The sequence below is a fragment of the Rhinatrema bivittatum genome, chromosome 5, assembly GCF_901001135.1.
Source record: "Rhinatrema bivittatum chromosome 5, aRhiBiv1.1, whole genome shotgun sequence".
Classification (NCBI taxonomy): domain Eukaryota; kingdom Metazoa; phylum Chordata; class Amphibia; order Gymnophiona; family Rhinatrematidae; genus Rhinatrema; species Rhinatrema bivittatum.
The window spans coordinates 24,546,964-24,565,254 of NC_042619.1; the positions used below are offsets into that span (position 1 = coordinate 24,546,964).

An 18,291-nucleotide genomic window follows, 5' to 3' on the forward strand; every position below is an offset into this window, starting at 1 on the left:
GAGAAGCAAGAATATCCCACTCCAACAAAGTGGCCTTTTTCACCTTGACTAATTTAAAAAGGGTCAACATTTTTCATGCTGTTCAACAGTGACCCAGTGAAGTGATTTCTGGGGATTTAAAGATTTTTTTGCTTTCATAAAATCTGAGATTAAAAATTGCATTCTCTGTATGTGCAGCAAGAAATATTCATTATAAAAAAAAAAATGACTTTGAACGTGAGCAAAGACCTTGAGTTCTGTGGGTGGGTGAACATCGTGCGCCCCCCCCCCCCTCCGTGCAACGGAGAGAGACTGGGGTAAGAGTGGCTGACATCCTGGTTAGTATATCAGGCACTGGGATCCAGGAGAGCAGGAGGCAGATCTTGCTTCTGTCACTGGAGGCTCACTGTGATCTCAGGCAAATCACATCATACTCCTACAGCCTCAGGGGCCTGGGCAGAATGCAAGCCTGACACCTGCATGTAGTCTGGGGTTCAGCCTCCTGACTATAGAAACAGCAAAATAGCAAAGCCATGTTTTACACTAATATTTACAGAGAAATGGAGTAGAGGAAACGTTTGAAAGGCTAAATAGAAATATCTCTCGACCTAGTCTGTACCAGCAAGGAGTCTCTTCTGATATGGTATATCCTGGCATTAGCTGATACACAAATGGCTGATCAATCAGGTAAAAAAAAAATCATCCATGTAACATAGTACATGATAGAAAAGAAACACATAAGTGTTTGTTTGTTTTTTTTTAATCTCATCCACTTTATAATACCAATATTTGTCTTCTCAGGATACAACCTTCAGTTTGGCTTTTGTGCATTTTAGCTCTGCCTGCCAATGCATAAATACTCAGGAGACTGCCACTGCCTGGGATAGTTTTACTTCACTGGGATGCAGGAAACGTTCCCATATTCTTGCCCATACAGAAAGAATGCAGAACGCTCACTGCAGCCATTCCTCGTGGCCAGGCCGGCTTTATCTTTCTGCTGTCTGACTGGAGTGAGAATTTGCACTTGGGGATTACTAGCTTTGATGGGGTCCCCCTGTGAACAAATCCTCCGCTTAGTTCAATAATTGTCTGTGCGCAAATCTGCTTCTCTGTTCAGGCTCAAGAGCAACAAATCCCCTTTGCATGCTAAACAAACAAAGGCAGGTTGGATCCATCACTTCCTGCGGCCTGCAGTCCTGGTGGGGTATTTATTGTAAATGTGAACTTTCCGGAACACTGCTATTGTCACATCTTTGAACTGCATGGTTATAATCGATGAGACCAACGCTCAGTAGGCCTTTCAGAGGACAAGTTATCCGGATATATTCAGCGGGATAAACGTCTCGCTGAATATACTTGTTTAAAGTGATCCGGCTACATACAGCTGGATAGCGATAACCCTAACTGGCCCGTGATTGAATCTGGCTGGTTAGGCCTAAGGTTTTTCGGCCTGGTGTGGCCGGATAACTCGCTGCTGACCCGGATATCTTAAGAGGTACGCAGGTAATAACGCTGGAAGCCTGTTTTTACACTACCAATCCATGCTCCCAACGTTATTACCTACGTAATGCTGGAAGCCGCCAGGATCGCAGAGGACGGCGATCCCGACACGGGGGGGGGGGGGCCATGTTTGGCGGTAACAGGTGGGTGGGAGGGAGTCAGACGGGGTGGGGGAGCAGGAAATTAATATTTATTTATTTTTTTAGCGGGGAAGGAGAGAGGAGACCAGGGCCAGCGGCGATGAATGTTTTTAGGAACTTTATAAAGTTTTACAGATTTAAAAGTTGTGGACAGCTTTCTCGGACCACGGAGTGGGGTAGGGGGTAGGTACATGTGGTTGGGAGATGGGCATCAGGCTGGGAGGCCCCTGCACTACTTACCCAGATATCTCTGAAGCAGGCCTACAGTTATCCGTCTAACCTAGCCGGATATGTCCAATATTTGGCTAGGTTAGCTGGATAACTCAACCCCTCCTCGCAATGCTCAGCCTTGCAAAAAGCTTTCAGGGTCAGATATTACTAGAAAGCTGTTCCATGCACTGTAAAGCATTAGAGCATTGTTAATAACTGAAAAACGCCACACCTTTTCTTTTCCTGGGCAATGGGTCTCTCCTCCAGGTTTTTTTATTCCCTTTTTTTTTTAAACATTTTGCAGCAGCATAAGACAAAAATGCTATGGTCCAGTTATCTCCAGATTATCAAGCATTTACAAGGTGGAAGAATTTTGCAGGACTGAGGTCTTACAGTGCTTAACCTCATCCTTCTTGTTAAATAAAGAAGGCTTACATGCAGCACCCACCCTGATGACATGAGGGGGTGGTGACTACCATCGGGCTGAGGGATTCTGCTGGCATGGAGTGTGCTTCAGGGTGGTGGGTGCCTTATGCAAATTATTAATTGCCTTGGGGCAGGTACTCAGCTGCTGTCCAGCTGATTAGAGAGAGCCGGATACACATATCTGGCTAACTTGGCTGGGATACTCAGTGGAATGGCCATGCCCCCGGATACACCCGGCTACCTAACAGTAAGCCAGGTAGATTTATCCAGCTAAATTCAGACCTGCTCAATGGCAGATCTAACTTACCCCATCATTCATCGAAATGCGTCATGGCGTTAACGTGCACAAAAAGTATGGTATCGCAAATTTTGAGGGGGTGGGATTTAGTTAAATTAGGGGCAATATTACATGGTAATAACTACACCTTTTTTTGTGGTGTTAGGCTGTGCAAGGAGGAAGGAAGAGAGAGAGAGAGATAGAACCTCTGGGGAGGGCTTCACTATGTGCACCTATTTATATCTCTAGAGGAAGTCTACCTAATAGGTCGAGGTGAAGTATTGGTGGTGATTTAAGGGCCAGTTTTGCATGTAGAGTGAGACACACGAACAGCACAGTACACCTTGGTGAAGATGTGACGTCATTTGGAGTGAGGAAAGTCTAAAAAAGATGAAATTCTGTACTATCTTATCTCACCCTAGCTTGATGGTGCCCGGTTATAGAGTCCATCAACCTTGGGTGAGAGAACATAGTAGGAATTTCATCTTTTTAGACTTTCCTCACGCGAAATGACATCACATCTTCACCAAGGTGTACTGTGCTGAAGAATAGCCTAAGGGAGGAGGAATAGCCTAGTGGTTAGAGCAGTGGCCTATAAACCAGGAGACCAGAGTTCAAGTCCTACTATCACTCCTTGTGACCTTAGGCAAGTCACTTTACCCTTCATTGCCTTAGGTACAAAACCTTAGATTATAAGCCCTCTGGTGATAGAGAAATACCTGAAGGTAAACTGATGTGATATGTTGGTATATAAAAATAATAAATAAATTCTACATGCAAAACTGGTACCACAAACACCTCACCTCTACCTATTAGATGGCCCTCCTATAGAGATAGTCTCTTTCTCTTCCTACAGGATACAAAAAATAGGGACCATTGCATGGTGTGGTAAGTCATTTAACAATTTTCATAAATACACCCCTTTTCCTTATCACAGGCATTAGTAACACTTTTTGATGAATCTAGGGGTTAGCCAGCTAACTTACACCTAGATTCAGCATTTTGCTATAAACTAAACATAGCAAAAATAGTGCCCGAGATAAAAAAAAAAGGGGTATGGTTAGGCTAATTTTCCTGCTACTGCATATGTATTTACTGCAACACATGATAACATTATGGCAATGCAGGTTATTTTTCATACTGCAAGAGAAAGAGAGAGTCTCACAAAAAAGTTAACTGTTTATACTACTGTAAAAGGGGGCACGAGTATCTCCGGGTGAGGTTTGTGGGGAGATTTGGGTTTTAGGGGGCAATTTTACATGCACAGCCCTATGTACAGACAGCACAGTTACCATCAGTGAAGATTTAATGTGATTTGGAGGGATGAAAGGTGAAAGAAGAGTAGATTTGTAGCATGTACTGCTGATTTTCTACTACTTGATAGCAAGAATATGTGGTGGGCCAGCGGCTGTACTCTTCTTGCCAGATTCTGTCTCAGCTCTGCTTCACCAGCGAGAAGATGGATTCCTACTGTAGAAATGCACTGCACTGTGCTCCTACTGTACAAATGTAACGCTCAGTCCTGTCCAAACATTCTTCCCAGTTTGGGCAGAGCGCGCATTATTGCGTCCTGCTGGCGTTTCCGATAAGGGGGTGGTGACAGAACTTTGCAGAAAGGCAAACGAGTTGGAAAAAAAAAAATCACAATTTCAGATGGCAACGACGACTCCAACCTGCCAAAGTGTTCATGCACCTTCCCACTATCTGTTACCTGTTCAAATGACTTCCTCTCTTACTCCTCCTGCTTTCCTCTCTTCCAAAGTTTTAGCTTTCAACACGGCTACTTAAGTAGCTGCTGGCAAACTAAAAAATTCCACCACCCCCAAAAAAAAAAACCTCTTTAAAATGTCATGGATTGATTTATCTTAACCGTGCAGTCTATCAGCAAAATTTAAACAATAAAACTAAGAAAGAGGGAAATAGTCTTCAGCATTTATTCATAAGTGAAGGATTTTGAGCAGGCAAAGATCACAAGCACGTCACAATCATTTGATTATACATTAATAATTTTGTCATTCTCATACTAACAGCAAGAATGAAATAGCACCAAGAGTGGTGTGCGCAACACATTACATTAGACAATCTGTGATATGCAACAAAACCTAGGCCACAAAATAGTAATTAGACACTCCCTATCTGCTGAGAAGGTATAATCAGAAAAGGCAAAAAGGGCCTAGTTATATTGTGAAAACTAATCAAGTAAAACAGCGAGTGACAGGGATATAAGGAAAGCGGCAGCAGTTTCCAAACAGGGGAGCTGAAGGGGAGAGGGTGGGGTGAAGAGTACAACTGAGAAAAATCAGAATGAAAATATAAAAACAAAGAGTCAACATCGATTAATATTGCTTTACTTAAAAAGCAGAGGAATATGACAATATTAGCAGGTTTATTGAGCTGAAACCGGGACCCTCATGTTTGGGACATGTTTTTGCTTTTTTCCCCCCTTATGATATTCAATTAACCATGCAGTTATCAAGGTGTGGTGTGCTGCACCATGTCCACATATAAATGATGTGTAAAAGCCTACTTAAATGCTATTATCTTTAACATGCTTTCTTCACATGCCGGGCTTCACATGGGTTGCGAACCTAGTAAGGAATCACTCGATAAGATTATATGCAAGGAATATCTCAAATCTGTCTCAAAATTTTGATCTCCCGTCATTTTTGGTTATACAATGTAAGGTATACATTTTTTTTCTTTTAATAATAAATCTGGGCAGAATTACAGGCAATTGGGTGACTGCACTTCCAGCATATAAGGTATTTTTACTATAAAAGTACCTTATCCAAAAGGCACGTTAGGGGTGTGTATTTGTTTTAAAATGTATGGTAATCCAAACCGAATCAGACATTTTCGTTTTGGTTCGTTTTACTCTGAAATAAATACACAATTCCCCTGAAAATCCCCAAAATATTTAGGCTCATTTAAAAAAATAGTGCATGCAAATGGTATGAGCTGTTCCTATATAGTGCACACTGGGGCAGATTGTCAAAGGATTTACGCGCCGGGCTTGAAAAAATGGGTGGTCTGGGGGCGGGGCCAGAGACCTCTGCAAGGCCACTAGGCCGGGGATCACGTGCCGGCAGTCAGCCGGCACGTGCAAGTTACACCTGCCTCTGGCAGGCGTAACATGTGAGATAAAGGTACGGGTTTTTTTTTTTCGGCTGGGGGGCGGGACAGGTAGGGTAAGGTGGGGCAAAGGAAAGTTCCCTCCGAGGCTGCTCCGATTTTGGAGCGGCCTAGGAGGGAACGGGGAAAGCCAGCTGGTCTCACCGAGGGCTTGGCACGTGCAAGGTGCACCCCCTTGCATGCGCCGACCCCTGATTTTATAACATGCGCGCGGCTGAGATTCCAGAATATACCAGGCAAGATCCAAAGCATGCATTAGGGTACAATGGACCTTTACCAGATCAAGCTATGTTTTGATGGAAGGTTTACCGCTAAAATGTTTATCAGGGGAGAATTTGTAACTAGTGAATTGCCAGTCTTTTGGCTATTTAGATTTGGAGTGCTATCTCCTTCTCCTTTTTAACTGCATGGTTGTTTGAACAGCCTCAAGACTGTCATGTTTAGAGAGGCTTTTGCATGATATCTGCAGCCAGAAGCAACTTGCAGGACATCCACATACCTGGCACAGCTCTGATCCTAATCAATGGGAAAAAAAACCCAGCAGGCTCTTTGAAGCATCAAGCATGCAGGCCAAGCCAACAACAAACTGCATTCAGATCACAATTCCCACAATCTGAATCCCTAGAGGTTTTTCTCAGATTGTCTCCCAAGCATTGGGGGTAACGTCGTGTACACATCCTGGATAGTTTATCTTACCCTGCACGACTCTGACTCTAACACTGATGCGCTGCGGCACAGACCACTGGTTTCAGAATATTATACTTACACTTGAAGCTGTCTGAGCTGCTGGAGCGATCCATACAATGCACACTGCCAGATACTGAGCTTCGTTTCTTTCCTCATCGTTCACTCCTTAGCTGCCCTATTCATAAAATTCTTAATTCTACTAAGCTTGGTCCTCCCAAATAATTAGCTTGCTTCTTCTCTGACCCTGTGAGTAGGCTGTTTCAATTCACAGGACCATTTGGCAGGAAGGGCGTGCATTTGTTTTGAAACGAACACTGCAATGAACACTTCCTTTCGGGTTGTCACGAAACGAAAGGAAAAGAAAAACCCCAACAGGGAGGGGCGTTGCTCTCATTTCAGATTGCACCCCTGCTGCCCCTGCAAACCTCCCCGCCCCCCTCACCCCAGCACCACTGCAATAGAAAAATTAACCCCTCCCCCAGGCCTTCCCCATCCCCCGATGCTCTCATATCCATCTTACCCCATCCATAGGTTCAAACAAGTTGAAATTGGGCACGAGTAATCCCCCCAGTCGCTCCTGCCCTTCTAGCCCTGTTGTCAAAATGGCGCCCGCCAGTCCTGAGGCTACACTACGGAGTGGCACCGACCTCAAGGCCGGCTGCTGCCATTTTGACAATGGGACCCGGCCAGGCAGGAGTGACTGGGGCTCACTCCTGCCCAATTTTGATAGTTTTGACTCCCAAAGATGGGGAAGGCCCAGGAGAGTAATTTCTTTTTATTGCTACAGTGCTGGTGGGATGGGGGGGGGGGGGCGGGGAGGACTGCAGGAGGAAGGGAGAAACCTGGCCCCCTTCTGTTTATTTCGTTTCGGTTCATAAAGAAACTAAATATCAAAGGAAATGAAAAAATGAATTAAAAACAAAACAAACTCCACGCCCCCACCAAAACATTTGTTTCCCGCGCCCATCCCTGTTCAGCAGCACCATCATGAAGTTTCATGTCACATTCTGTTAATTTGCTTTTTTTGTGTGTGTGTGTGCGCAATTCCCAGATAAATTGCACAGCCGAGACAGAGAGACCGAGCTACGGTGAAAGCGAGCGACGCTCACGGAAACGGGATTTGTCCGTTAGGCGCACGGAAAGAGCAATAGGAGAGAGTCAGCATTTAAACAGTGACTGGTCCAACAGTACAGTTTAGATCATCACTAGTGTCTGGGAGCTGCCGCGCGGTACGAAACGCAGCGACAAAAGTACAGGTGGAAGAAAACAGTGCTGCCAGCATTAGTTTCATGAAAAAAAATAGGTGCGCCTAAACACCAACTTCTGTACCCCTCTGCTAAACATCTCCCCTGTATTGTGAGATCTTACGTTCATCTTGAAAACTAAAAAGAGTTCATGAATAGGTTATCAAGCAGTGGTACTGACCCTGCCTCGCGGTTTGTTTGTTTTTTTGCCACCCAGATCAAACTACGGCGTCTTTAGCCGTGCGCCCTTCCTCGTATTTAATTCGTTTTCAGAATAAATCTCTGATTTCTGAAACAGAATGAGGATCAAGCAAACAGAAGATGCATTGATTTATAAGAGGGGGGGGGGGAATAAAGCTGGCACGTTCCTGGGGGGGGGGGGACGGACCTGAGGCAGCCCTGGTTTGTTGAAAGTGGCTCTCCTCGCTCTTCCAGGCTTTATCTTCCGCCAGCCGGGAGCAGAACCGACCCGCCCGGCCTCACGCTAGGGAAACCCCAAACAGCACTGGGCACTGTTCTGCTGAAGGAGTTTAGCCCCACCGCTATCGGTCGAGGGGGGAAAGGGGGAAGGAAGGGAGAAGTTAAAATCCCGGCCTGCTCCCATGCTTCGCACGGCTTCCCCGAAGGGGGACAAGAGTTTCGATAAGGCAGATGGGTGACAGGCAGATTCTGTCCCCACCCCCGAGGAACGCGGTTTGGAGTCGGCCTGCAGAGGAGCGAGGGGGCGCGGAAGGGTTTGGAAGCCCAGAAGCTCCCTTAGTTAACCCCACCCCCACCCCCCCCCAGGCCCCCCTGTCATCCTTGTCTCAAAAATGTGGTGACTCGTGTACGAGGAGGCAAACGTCACACACCATCATCCCATTTCTAGAGCAAAGGGCCTAGCTTCAGTCAGGCTTCATCTATGTCTAAAAACGGGGAGGTATTCAGGGTGAGCGTAAGGATGAAAAGGTGACAGCAACGAAAAATGGCAGGGCTGGGGGAGGGGTGAAGAAAAAAATGAGGAGGAGAAAACCATCACTTGCAGTTAGAGCACTGCTCAGGAGTCACTTTGATCTGCGCCTAGTGATTGAATTTCTATTCTTTAGACGCTGTCTGTTCCAGACTTTGCTCGCGCACTCACAGATTTATTTACTCTCACGCTCGCCTCTGCTTCCCCCCCCCCCCCCATTCTGCCTGGCTCTGTTCTGCGGCCAAGGTCTTGTAGGATCCGGGAAGGGGAAGGCTCCTCGCTATTCCTCCCTTTTCAAAGACAAATCTAATGCGGTGAGATCAAGAGAGCAGATCAGAAGCCTCTAATTCATTTTGTGGCCCTAATTCCCATCCCCCCCCCCTCCCAAAAAAAAAAAAAAGAGAGAAAAGAAAAGTGCGATGTAAATTTACTCTTTCGCCTCGGCCAGTTTATTGTTCAACTCTTTGCTTTTCTCCTTGTCCTCTGGCTTTGTCTCGCCGGCACTCTCCGGGCTCTTTTTCTTGACGGCCCGGCCTGACGTGATCTGCTTGTCTTTGGCCCTTTTCGCTGGTTTATGGCTTGCTGTTGTTGTCTTTTTTGGTTTGGAAGTCTGAACATTAGGCTTCTCCACCTGGACGGACATACAGACAACCCACAAACACAGAAAACACACAAAGAAAAGGTGGAAATGGGATTGGGGGAGGGGGGATGGGGGGTGGGGGAGGGGAGAAGGGGGGAGGAGAGTGTTAGTTACAGCGCAGCATTAGTTAAAATTTAATGATAATCTCGACCGAGCAGCATCCCGAGCTTTATAGCAACAGGATGCTTTTCTGCCTCTTAGGTTATGATAGGGGTAATAAATTAGTTTCATTTTTCATTTCATTTTTAGGGGGGGGGGGGGGTTGCCAGGAATTTTGTTTCATTTAATATTTCTTTTGTTTATTTCATTAAAAAAAAAAAACAACAACAAAATAAACATTAAAAAAAAAAAACAAATAGGAAAAAAATAAAGAAATGGGGCCTCCCAACCCCATCCACCCATCCCTTTCACTCAGAAAAATGCTGGGGTCAGGATCTTCCCTGGCCCCCACTTAACGCAGTCTAGGTTGATCCGAGGCCTAGGCCTAGGCTGAAGCCTCGCGTTGCGTAGTCGTAGCTTGCGGCAGGTCGTTGCGACCTCGGCCTAGGCCCTGCACAAAGCCCAGACTTGAAGGCCTGGTCCCGACCCCTCAAGGCCCGAGCCTGGACCTGACGTCGAGGCCCAATCCAGAGGCCAGGTCCCAATGCTCGGGCCTTGGCCCAGGGTCAGGCCGCAGCCTGAAAGCTGGAGCCCAGGCCTCGGAGGTCCTCTTCTGTCTACTTTCTTCTTCAAATTACTGCGTCCTCTGGGGATGTGCCAGAGTAAATTAATTCCAGTGCATCTTCTTCAGCAGAGGGCACCATTTTGGTGTATGGCAGTTAATTGAACTGCCGAACGTCAAATGGCATCCTCTACTGAGGAGAATGTGCTAGAGTTAATTTACTCTGGCAATCATTTGAAGAAGGAAGAAGAAGGAAGAGGTCCTATGCAGTCTGCACTGTGGCCTCCGGTCCTGGGCTTGACGGGGCCCTGGTGTCAGGCTTTGGCCTGGTAATGATGTTGGATCCCTGATGGATAAGGTAATTGGGTGTTGAGAAATTTCCGGACCCCGTAAAAATTTTTCAGGCCTGGGCCTTTGTTCGGGTCTCGGTTGAAGCCCCAGCATCAGGCCCGGGCCTAGGCTGAGACCCCCAATATCGCACTCGGGCGTTGGCTGCAGCCCCTGCTTTGGGTCTTGGCCTATTCCCTAGGTGAGGCCCTGGCCTCGAGCCTAGACAGGTGACTTTTTTTTATTTGATTTTCAAAATAAAACAAAATTTAGTTGTATTTTAAATCATTTTGTTTTGAAAATAAACCAAAACAAAATAGGAATTGACAATGAAATTCCCTATTTTGTTTCTCCCAAATGCACATCCCTAGTTTATGACTGCAATGAAATAGGCTGTGATTGCAACAAGTCCCTAAAGAAAGCCGGAAGATGAATTATTTCTCACAGTGGTGTTGCCGGGTACCATCTGGTCCATAACACTCATGAAATGGAAGATGCCACAGCTCAGCGTGGCATGCGTGGATTTTCAAAGTAGCATGCATCCCACTGCGCCCTGACCATTCTTGTTTGTTTTAAAGTTTTACATTCAAAATTTTATACAACAAAACCACATTTTGCTTCTAAATTTAGTTTGATCAAATCTACCATAACCTCAGGTTTCTTGAATACATTTTAAAAAAAATCTGTGATGTATGGTGCTCTCTCTCTCCCTCCACCACCCCAGCACACATACAAATACATAAACCCCTTGTCGCTCAACGTGAGAGTAAAAGAGAGCCCAGGTACACCCCCATGCTGCTGGGCCTCCTACCAGCTGTCTCGTTCCATTTATTGGGCCTTCCCAAGGGCCTTCTTAGGTCTGGCTGCTCAGTGGATCCCTGCAGAGTTTCCCTAAATAGTTCTGTTTCTTTCGGTGCTACCCGGGCACAGGGTTTGTAATTCTACGCAGATTGTATTAAATGCTTATCAGCTTCCTCAGCTCTCCCCCCGCCCCGCTACTCGCTCATAATTAATCAGAGGCAAACTCATCCAAGTCCCCTGGTGTGGGAATTCTGGAGAGACGGGGACGTTGCCAAAAGGGATAATTAGCTGTGATGGTTATTTCTGAAGATCTCAGCTGAACAGAGTCGTGCTACTGTGTTAGGTGCCGCCTAGACGAAGCTTCTTCTTACCCGAGCAGTCGACAGGGCTGGGTGACCTGGATGCCCGCCTGAGGTGGCGTGAAAGCATGCCGTGCTGCCACCGCTCCCATTACAGCGGCGTCGAGTGAGCTCCCACGCGGCTGCTCCTGCAGGGCCCAGGTTATCAGATGGGGGGGACCCTCCTTCCCAACCACCCAGGCCACCGTGTTGCCTGTTGACGAGGCTGCTTCCTATCTGGAGGGCACTTATATGACACTCGGTGGCTTTACATGATCGTTTGGACCCAACCTCCTCATTCTTCTAACATGCCCAAGAGAAAAAAAACAAAACAGAAAACTCCTGAACAGTGGAAGAGGAGCAGTTCTGTGACTTTATTTAGATGCTGCAAGTAACTACGGTAATTATCATTTCTCCAACGCTAGGCATCCTGAATAGACGTGGATGTAGAAAGATTAGCTAGTTAGGGGCTGTCTGCGAAAGGGGAACCAGCAGAGTGAGACAAGATGGGTGAAAATGTCCTGATGCCCCGGTCTCCTTCCACCGTAAACGAAAGTACAGGTCAGCAAAGAAACAAAAAAAAAATACGGCAATACCTTTTCATTAGGCTAACTTAATGCATTTCCATCGCCAAGGACCATCACTTTTCAGTGTCAGCGACGGAGGGAATGACATTGAATTTTGATAACAAGCGCTCGACTCTGTCCTCTGACTTGCTGCTGGAGCGCGTGCATCCGCTGAGTTTTATGCGTATGTGCTGCGAGGGCCACGCTTCCTTTGTGTGCTGCCCCGTTTTAAGACGGCGCCATTGGCAGAGCTGCTGCACGGCCGCCGTTTCTTTTCAAAAGGCGTCCGCGACGTCGTGTGATTCTGCTGCCGCTTTAGAAGCAGATTCTGCCGTAGCCACGGAAAACCGACTGAATGATGTCCTTCTACGTGAATGGCTCTTCCACGGCCTCTGCTTTAAGCGCACCTCTGGCCCACGCTATTTCTAATGGGTAATGCTGCAAGGTGTGACAATACACGAAACCGTACACAGCAATAGCAAAATTAATGTCGCCCTGTAAAATGACCAGTGTAGCCAGCGGTAGCTTAGGCATGTGCTCATCAGGCAGCAAGGCAGATCAGTTCACCGGAAAATGCCAAAAGTGTGTGCCAGAGATGTTCCCATACTCACACACACACACGTTTTTACTGTTTCCTTATTTTTTCATTCACAGTTATTTCTCCCCATAATTCCATTCTGTGTCTGTGTGTGTGAATAATTCTAACCTCTTAGATTACCGAGCACTGCCCTACTATATCAGTAGCCGTGATTGCACAGTAACAACATCGCTAGGGAAAGAGCATTACTTCTCACCCACAAATCCACTCAGCATGTATGTGCCGTGGAAAACAGTGAACGAGAATGCAGCTCTGTGTGACCAAGTCACCAGAGCCAGTTTTCAGGAGAGTAAGGCCTAGACTAGGCCTGAGCCTTCTGGAAGTTTACTGACATCAAGATCCCTTCTCACTTCCTCTTCCTCCCTGCACACCCTGACATCAGTCAGGCTAAGCCTCACCTATTTTTGCATCTCGGCCTTTGCCTTGGTCTTCTCTGCAGCTGAGAATCGTGCACTTGTCTAAGCTTTAAACTGGCACACCAAACCTAATCACACACAACTTTGCTCAATCATTAGGACCATTTTTGGAACCTTGAAAACAACTCCAGTTCAATGGTTACCGGCAGTCTCATCTAATATTCCTCCTAGCCAACAGGATGCAGCAACATATAGATTAATAATGGGTATCAATAATCTGCACTTTCCTATCCAAAGAAATCTTCCAGATCCTTCCAACTGGCCGGAAAACACCCCTTTAAATAAACACTTTGTTTCTAAGTCAGCTTCAGCGTATAATGTTCATTTAAAGGCTGTATTAATAAAGTTGTTAGCAAAACTCACAGGGTCCCAGGTAGCATAGGTACACCTAAATAAACGGCACGAAACTGTCTACAGTGTGATGCCAACAATGCCTCAACCGGACAACCCTTAATAGAATACAGACTGGACTTGGCCAATATGTCCACCTGGTGCTTTAGTGCACCTTCAAGATGTAATAGTGCTCCAGATACAATTTTGGGGGTGATATTCTGGAGTCGTACTTGCTTTCCATTGCTCATTGCTCTGGCTGTGGAATTTAAAGGGAAAACTGCAGTGATAGTTTCCACGATTCTAAATTTGTATGAAAAAAAAAAAAAAGGGATGCCTACAAATCAGATTTGTGGTGAACCCCCATTGGACCAATAAATGATCCCCCGTATCAAAGTCATTTTCTCCAATTAAGTTCAAAACCGGGTACTGGAATTCTTCACATCCGTGGAAAAATCTACCACTTAAGATTTGATGAATTTCCTCAAAAGAATCTTGGAAAACTCTACCAAACTCAAAAAAGGTTGAAATCGCACGGTTTGACTTTGACCTCAAATGTTCTGTGCATTTCAGCCCACTGGCATCCACAATGAGAAACTCTTCTTATTCAGCGTGAACAGTAACTGTAATCACTGGTCAGTTTTGAAGCCATTTTCTTGAATGGCGGACCTAAGTCAAAAGCAATTAACTATTATTTAAAGTGCATCAACACAAATACATAAAAGATATGCTTAATGCAAGCTGGCCATAGGAAAGAAGCAACAGAAGCAGAAACCGTCAAAAAATTAAAAATATGAAAATCAATTAATACAATGCTGAACGCCACAGAAATAAAAACCTTAGGGGATGGAACAGTTAAACAGGTTGAGGCTCTTCAGCTTGGAGAAGAGACAACTGAAAGAGGGAATACAATAGAGGTTTACAAAATCATGAGTGAGGTGGAACAGGTAAACAAGGAACGGTTATTTACCCTTTCAAACAACACTAGGACTAGGGGACACACCGTGAAACTAGCAGGTAGCAAATTTAAAATGGACTGGAGAAAGTATTTTTTCACTCAGTGCACAATCAAGCTGTGGAATTTGTTGCTGGAGGACTTGGTTGAGGCATCTACCATAACTGGGTTTAAAAGGGGTTTGGACAACTTCCTGGAGGAAAAGTCTTTAAACAATTATTAGCCAGACAGACTTGGGAAAGCCAGAACTTCTACCTAAGAGTTATCAGGGATGAGAGGGGTCTGAACCCATGGCAGTACAGGCTGGGAACCTGCAATAGAGCCACGGAGGCTGCTAATGCATGAGGGAGCCTGAGGATAATTAACCTCCGTAGCCAAGGTTCCCCAGGATTGGGTGTGTCCCAAACTGAGGCCAGGATATAAGGAACTCCCAGAAGCCACACTCCTGTTTCATCTGGCTTTTGTTCCTGTTCAAGTCAACCCAATGATTCCAGTTCCTGTTTCCGCCTCCTGATCTCCCAATGGATCCACTTCACCACGTCCCAGCTCCCAACCAGAACCTGGGCTGGTTGGGAGCTGGGACGCTCCCAACCCAGGATTGCCCAGGTACGCTACCTCCTCACCAGGGCAATCCCTGATGGGGAATGAGCAACAAGGAATGGATCTACCGAGTATTTCCTAGTGATCTGGACCGACCACTGTTGGAAACAGGATGCTAAACTTGACGGACTCTTGGTCTGATCCAGCTTGGCACATCTTATGTTCCTACGGAAGAAAGAATAAAAACAGACGAGCTATTCTAAAGAGACACGCATCCACAAAGAGGTGGTCCCAAAGGTCATTTAAGTCACTGGATGGTATTAGAAGGTTTTCAAATATTCTTGAGACTGGAAGAAGCGCTTTAGAGCTGGCACGTGACTCAGTGACTTGACCCAATTGCGACTCTCATCAGGATAACCATCTTTAGAGAAATAAACTAAAAAAAATTATGCTGCCCCTTTTGAAGATATTCCGATCTCTTCCTCCTTCTTTTTCAGAGAAAAAGGAGGAACCCCAGACGCAAATGGAGTTAAAATTTAAAACAAGGGTACCCAACTCTGGTCCTGCACTTTCGGGATATCTACAATGAGTAGGCATGAGATGTGCCTGCCTATACTTGGTCTGGGATCCAGATTACTTGGAACATTCAGTTGCCCTGGAAGCCGGCCTGCGGGTGGCTCCTGAAGGCTGGGATTGCGGGCCAGCATGTTGAAGTCGTCAATATCAATTATTCTCAGTGAAATGCAGAAGACTTCTCATGCTTGTGAAGAACCCCATTTCCCCATGAAATGAGACTGAGCGCTAGCGTCTTGGTTTTAGGCTGGATAATTCCTAGCTAGGTTTCAGAAACAGAAGACTGCGATTGGAAAAGATGGAATGACTAGGAGGGGGCATTTCATGGGATGCGCAGACATGCATCAAAGGGTGGCTAGGTCCTCTATACCGAGCTTCTCACCTTAGCGATTTCTTTATAAGGTTCGCTGTACAGGCTGCGTATCCTTCGGCGTTCATTGATTTTGTTGTCACCTGACACCGGCTTGTTGCACTCTCCTTTAAACGTGGCCTTGTAGCTGGTTTCGTGGACCACCTTCTCCTCGGGTGGCTTGTACTGGGGCTTTGCTTTTATAGGCTTCACCGGCTTGACATCCATCCATGGCCTGAATTCATTTCTAGAGATGAATAAAGAACGGGGCACCATGTTAACATTCCATCAAATACAAAGCACTATTCACATAGCAAGACCCCACATGTCAATTCTGAAGTGCAGCTTCTGCTGTCGTATGACATCCCAACATTTATTATATTTATCTCCCAACAGAGACAAAACTGTTTTCACTAAATTATATTTTGCATCTTACAGCTGTCTACCTCTACTGTGTGATGCTGACATGAACGCATCTTGCTCATCACGAACCTTAAACAACTAGCAACAGGAACTTGGTTCTCACCAGAATCGAGCCTCGCCTTCTTAACTGATCTCTGACCCTGCCTTTGTATTGGAATTTAGAGTACACTTTTATTCAGAAAATCCAGGCTCAGGGCGGAGAATAGCGTAAATAACACATTAAAACCCAAAAGGTCGATTTTAAATGCTCTACGCGCGCGAAGGTTGGGAGATACGCATGGGTCTCGGGCCGGCGCGCATTGTGCGTATCTCCCGGTGTACGCAAAAAAAAAAATCAAAAACTTAAAAAAGGGGCGGAGCATGGGCGTACCGGGAAGTTACCTTCAAATGTGCGTGTAAGTATTTACGCTCACAAGCGCGCGCCGGGGTCCCCTACCATGTCACTTTACGAGTCAGCGGGGTTTTAAGGGTCAGGCTTAAAAGGGTAAAAAGGGAGGCTAAATAACAGGGGGGTTAGGAAATCTGATCCGCTAACTGGGTGAACTGGGAGCAAATGGTGGGAAAAGGGCTATGGAGTCAGCGCGCGTTTCTAATAAAATCCCCCCCTATTTATGCGGTAGAGCCGGCATTTGCGTGCACCTGTGCGCGTCCATATAAAATTGTATGTACATCTACGCCCGTGTGGCCAGTTTTATATTATCCATGCATATACGCGCGTATGTGATAAAATGGCCGCGTCTTTGGGCGCGAGCCGGCATAAGCGCCTACAGGTACACCAGCAAAATTCCATCAGCAAACAACAGAAAAAACTGGCTCCCTGACATGCTGGTAACATTTAGTGCAGACATGCCGGGTGCACAGAACTTGACGCACATCATGGGGAGGGGGCGAGCCTGGGCGGGGTTTGCATTGAAGCCCATGCTTTTCAACTTTCTGGTAAAACGATTCCCTGTGCAAATGAGCCGCTACAGCTTTGCTTTGAAAACTGATGCAATTCGTGCGGGCTGTTACGGAATTAACCCCACGCATGCCTTGCCAGAATTCTCCACATTAAAAGTCTGCTTTACGGTTTGTGGTTCCGGCGATTTACCTACTCTGAGGCATTTCTCTAACAGTACTCTTTTTTTCTAGGCCACAAGCCCTTTCGATAAGGTCATAGCACAATTTGAAAGCTATCTCTTGAAAACAGCTTTTTCAGTCATTCTTTCTTTCATTTATTTTGGCCCAGCGGCTTCTCGAGCTCCATTGGAACCAGGTTTGGAATCTGGCACCTCACTCGCGATTCTCGGCTACCCGGCAATGTTTTTATATCCCCTCTCCTCTCAGCTCATGGAATAGTCCCGTCACTGCAGTATCGGTGCCGGGCTGGGGACCATGCGCCAGGGCACCTTCCAGAACCCTGCAAGCATGGGCCCTGAATCTAACCGCTGGGCGTCACCCTTAAACAATGACCTTGACTTCCTCCTCCTCCCCCTCCGTACCTGGCATTATCCCTGGCTGACCTGACCACTGGGTCGACATGGTGGCTTTCCAGGTGGCAGTGCACAGCGCCTACCCACTGAGTTACTGGGCCAGTCAAGGAATAGACGTATTAATAGCTCTACATGATAAGCATACATCCACTTATTAATCACCATAGTACTTAAATAACTAGAAGGAAATGATTAGACATTCATATTGATGACTCCCGAGCTTCCACATGACTTGGAATTTGTTAAACACCGACGACTCTAATGAGTTCCTTGGTTGTTCGTATGGATATAATTACAATATAATGGGATCCAGGTGTAAAACGTGCAAAATTTTTTTTTTTTTGCATGACTGTGCTTCAAATTTTAAGCCACTTAATGGGTGATGAACTAAATTTTTGCATGCAGCCTGCAAAATAATTGTCCCTTCAGCACGCACACGCATACACTATTAACATGCGCACTAAAGCAAAAGGTTTAGCACGCAAAATCTCCCAAGCGAAATGGCCCTCAGAGGAAGGGCTGGTTAGCTCGGGAGATTTCATCCCCCCTTCTGACCCAACATGCGAGAGACCTCTGAGACCCACGTCCTCTCCACCCCAGATCCCCCCCCCCCCCCCCAAGCACAGAAGGTAAAGGTCCCGCTGTTCCCCCTTTACCCTCTGGACCCAAGTGTCCTGATCCCTCGGCATGTGGGTGGGACGAGGTAGCACAAGAGCTCAGCCTGCAGCAGTTGAAGTTGGCAGGAACATGGCAGATGG

General features: G+C 46.2%; 1 protein-coding gene across 1 annotated transcript in view; it reads right to left on the reverse strand.

Annotated features, from left to right (window-relative positions):
* Window positions 1–15,881, reverse strand: part of MAP6 (microtubule associated protein 6) — a 41,925-nt gene extending 26,044 nt beyond the window's left edge. Inside the window, exons 1-2 of the mRNA XM_029602147.1 lie at window positions 15,672–15,881; window positions 8,976–9,175 (exon numbers count right to left, since the gene is read on the reverse strand). Of these exons, the coding sequence (XP_029458007.1) occupies window positions 8,976–9,175; window positions 15,672–15,866 (395 nt within the window). The 5' untranslated portion in view covers window positions 15,867–15,881. The remainder of the gene's footprint in view (window positions 1–8,975; window positions 9,176–15,671) is intronic.
* Between the last annotated feature and the right edge of the window lie 2,410 nt (window positions 15,882–18,291).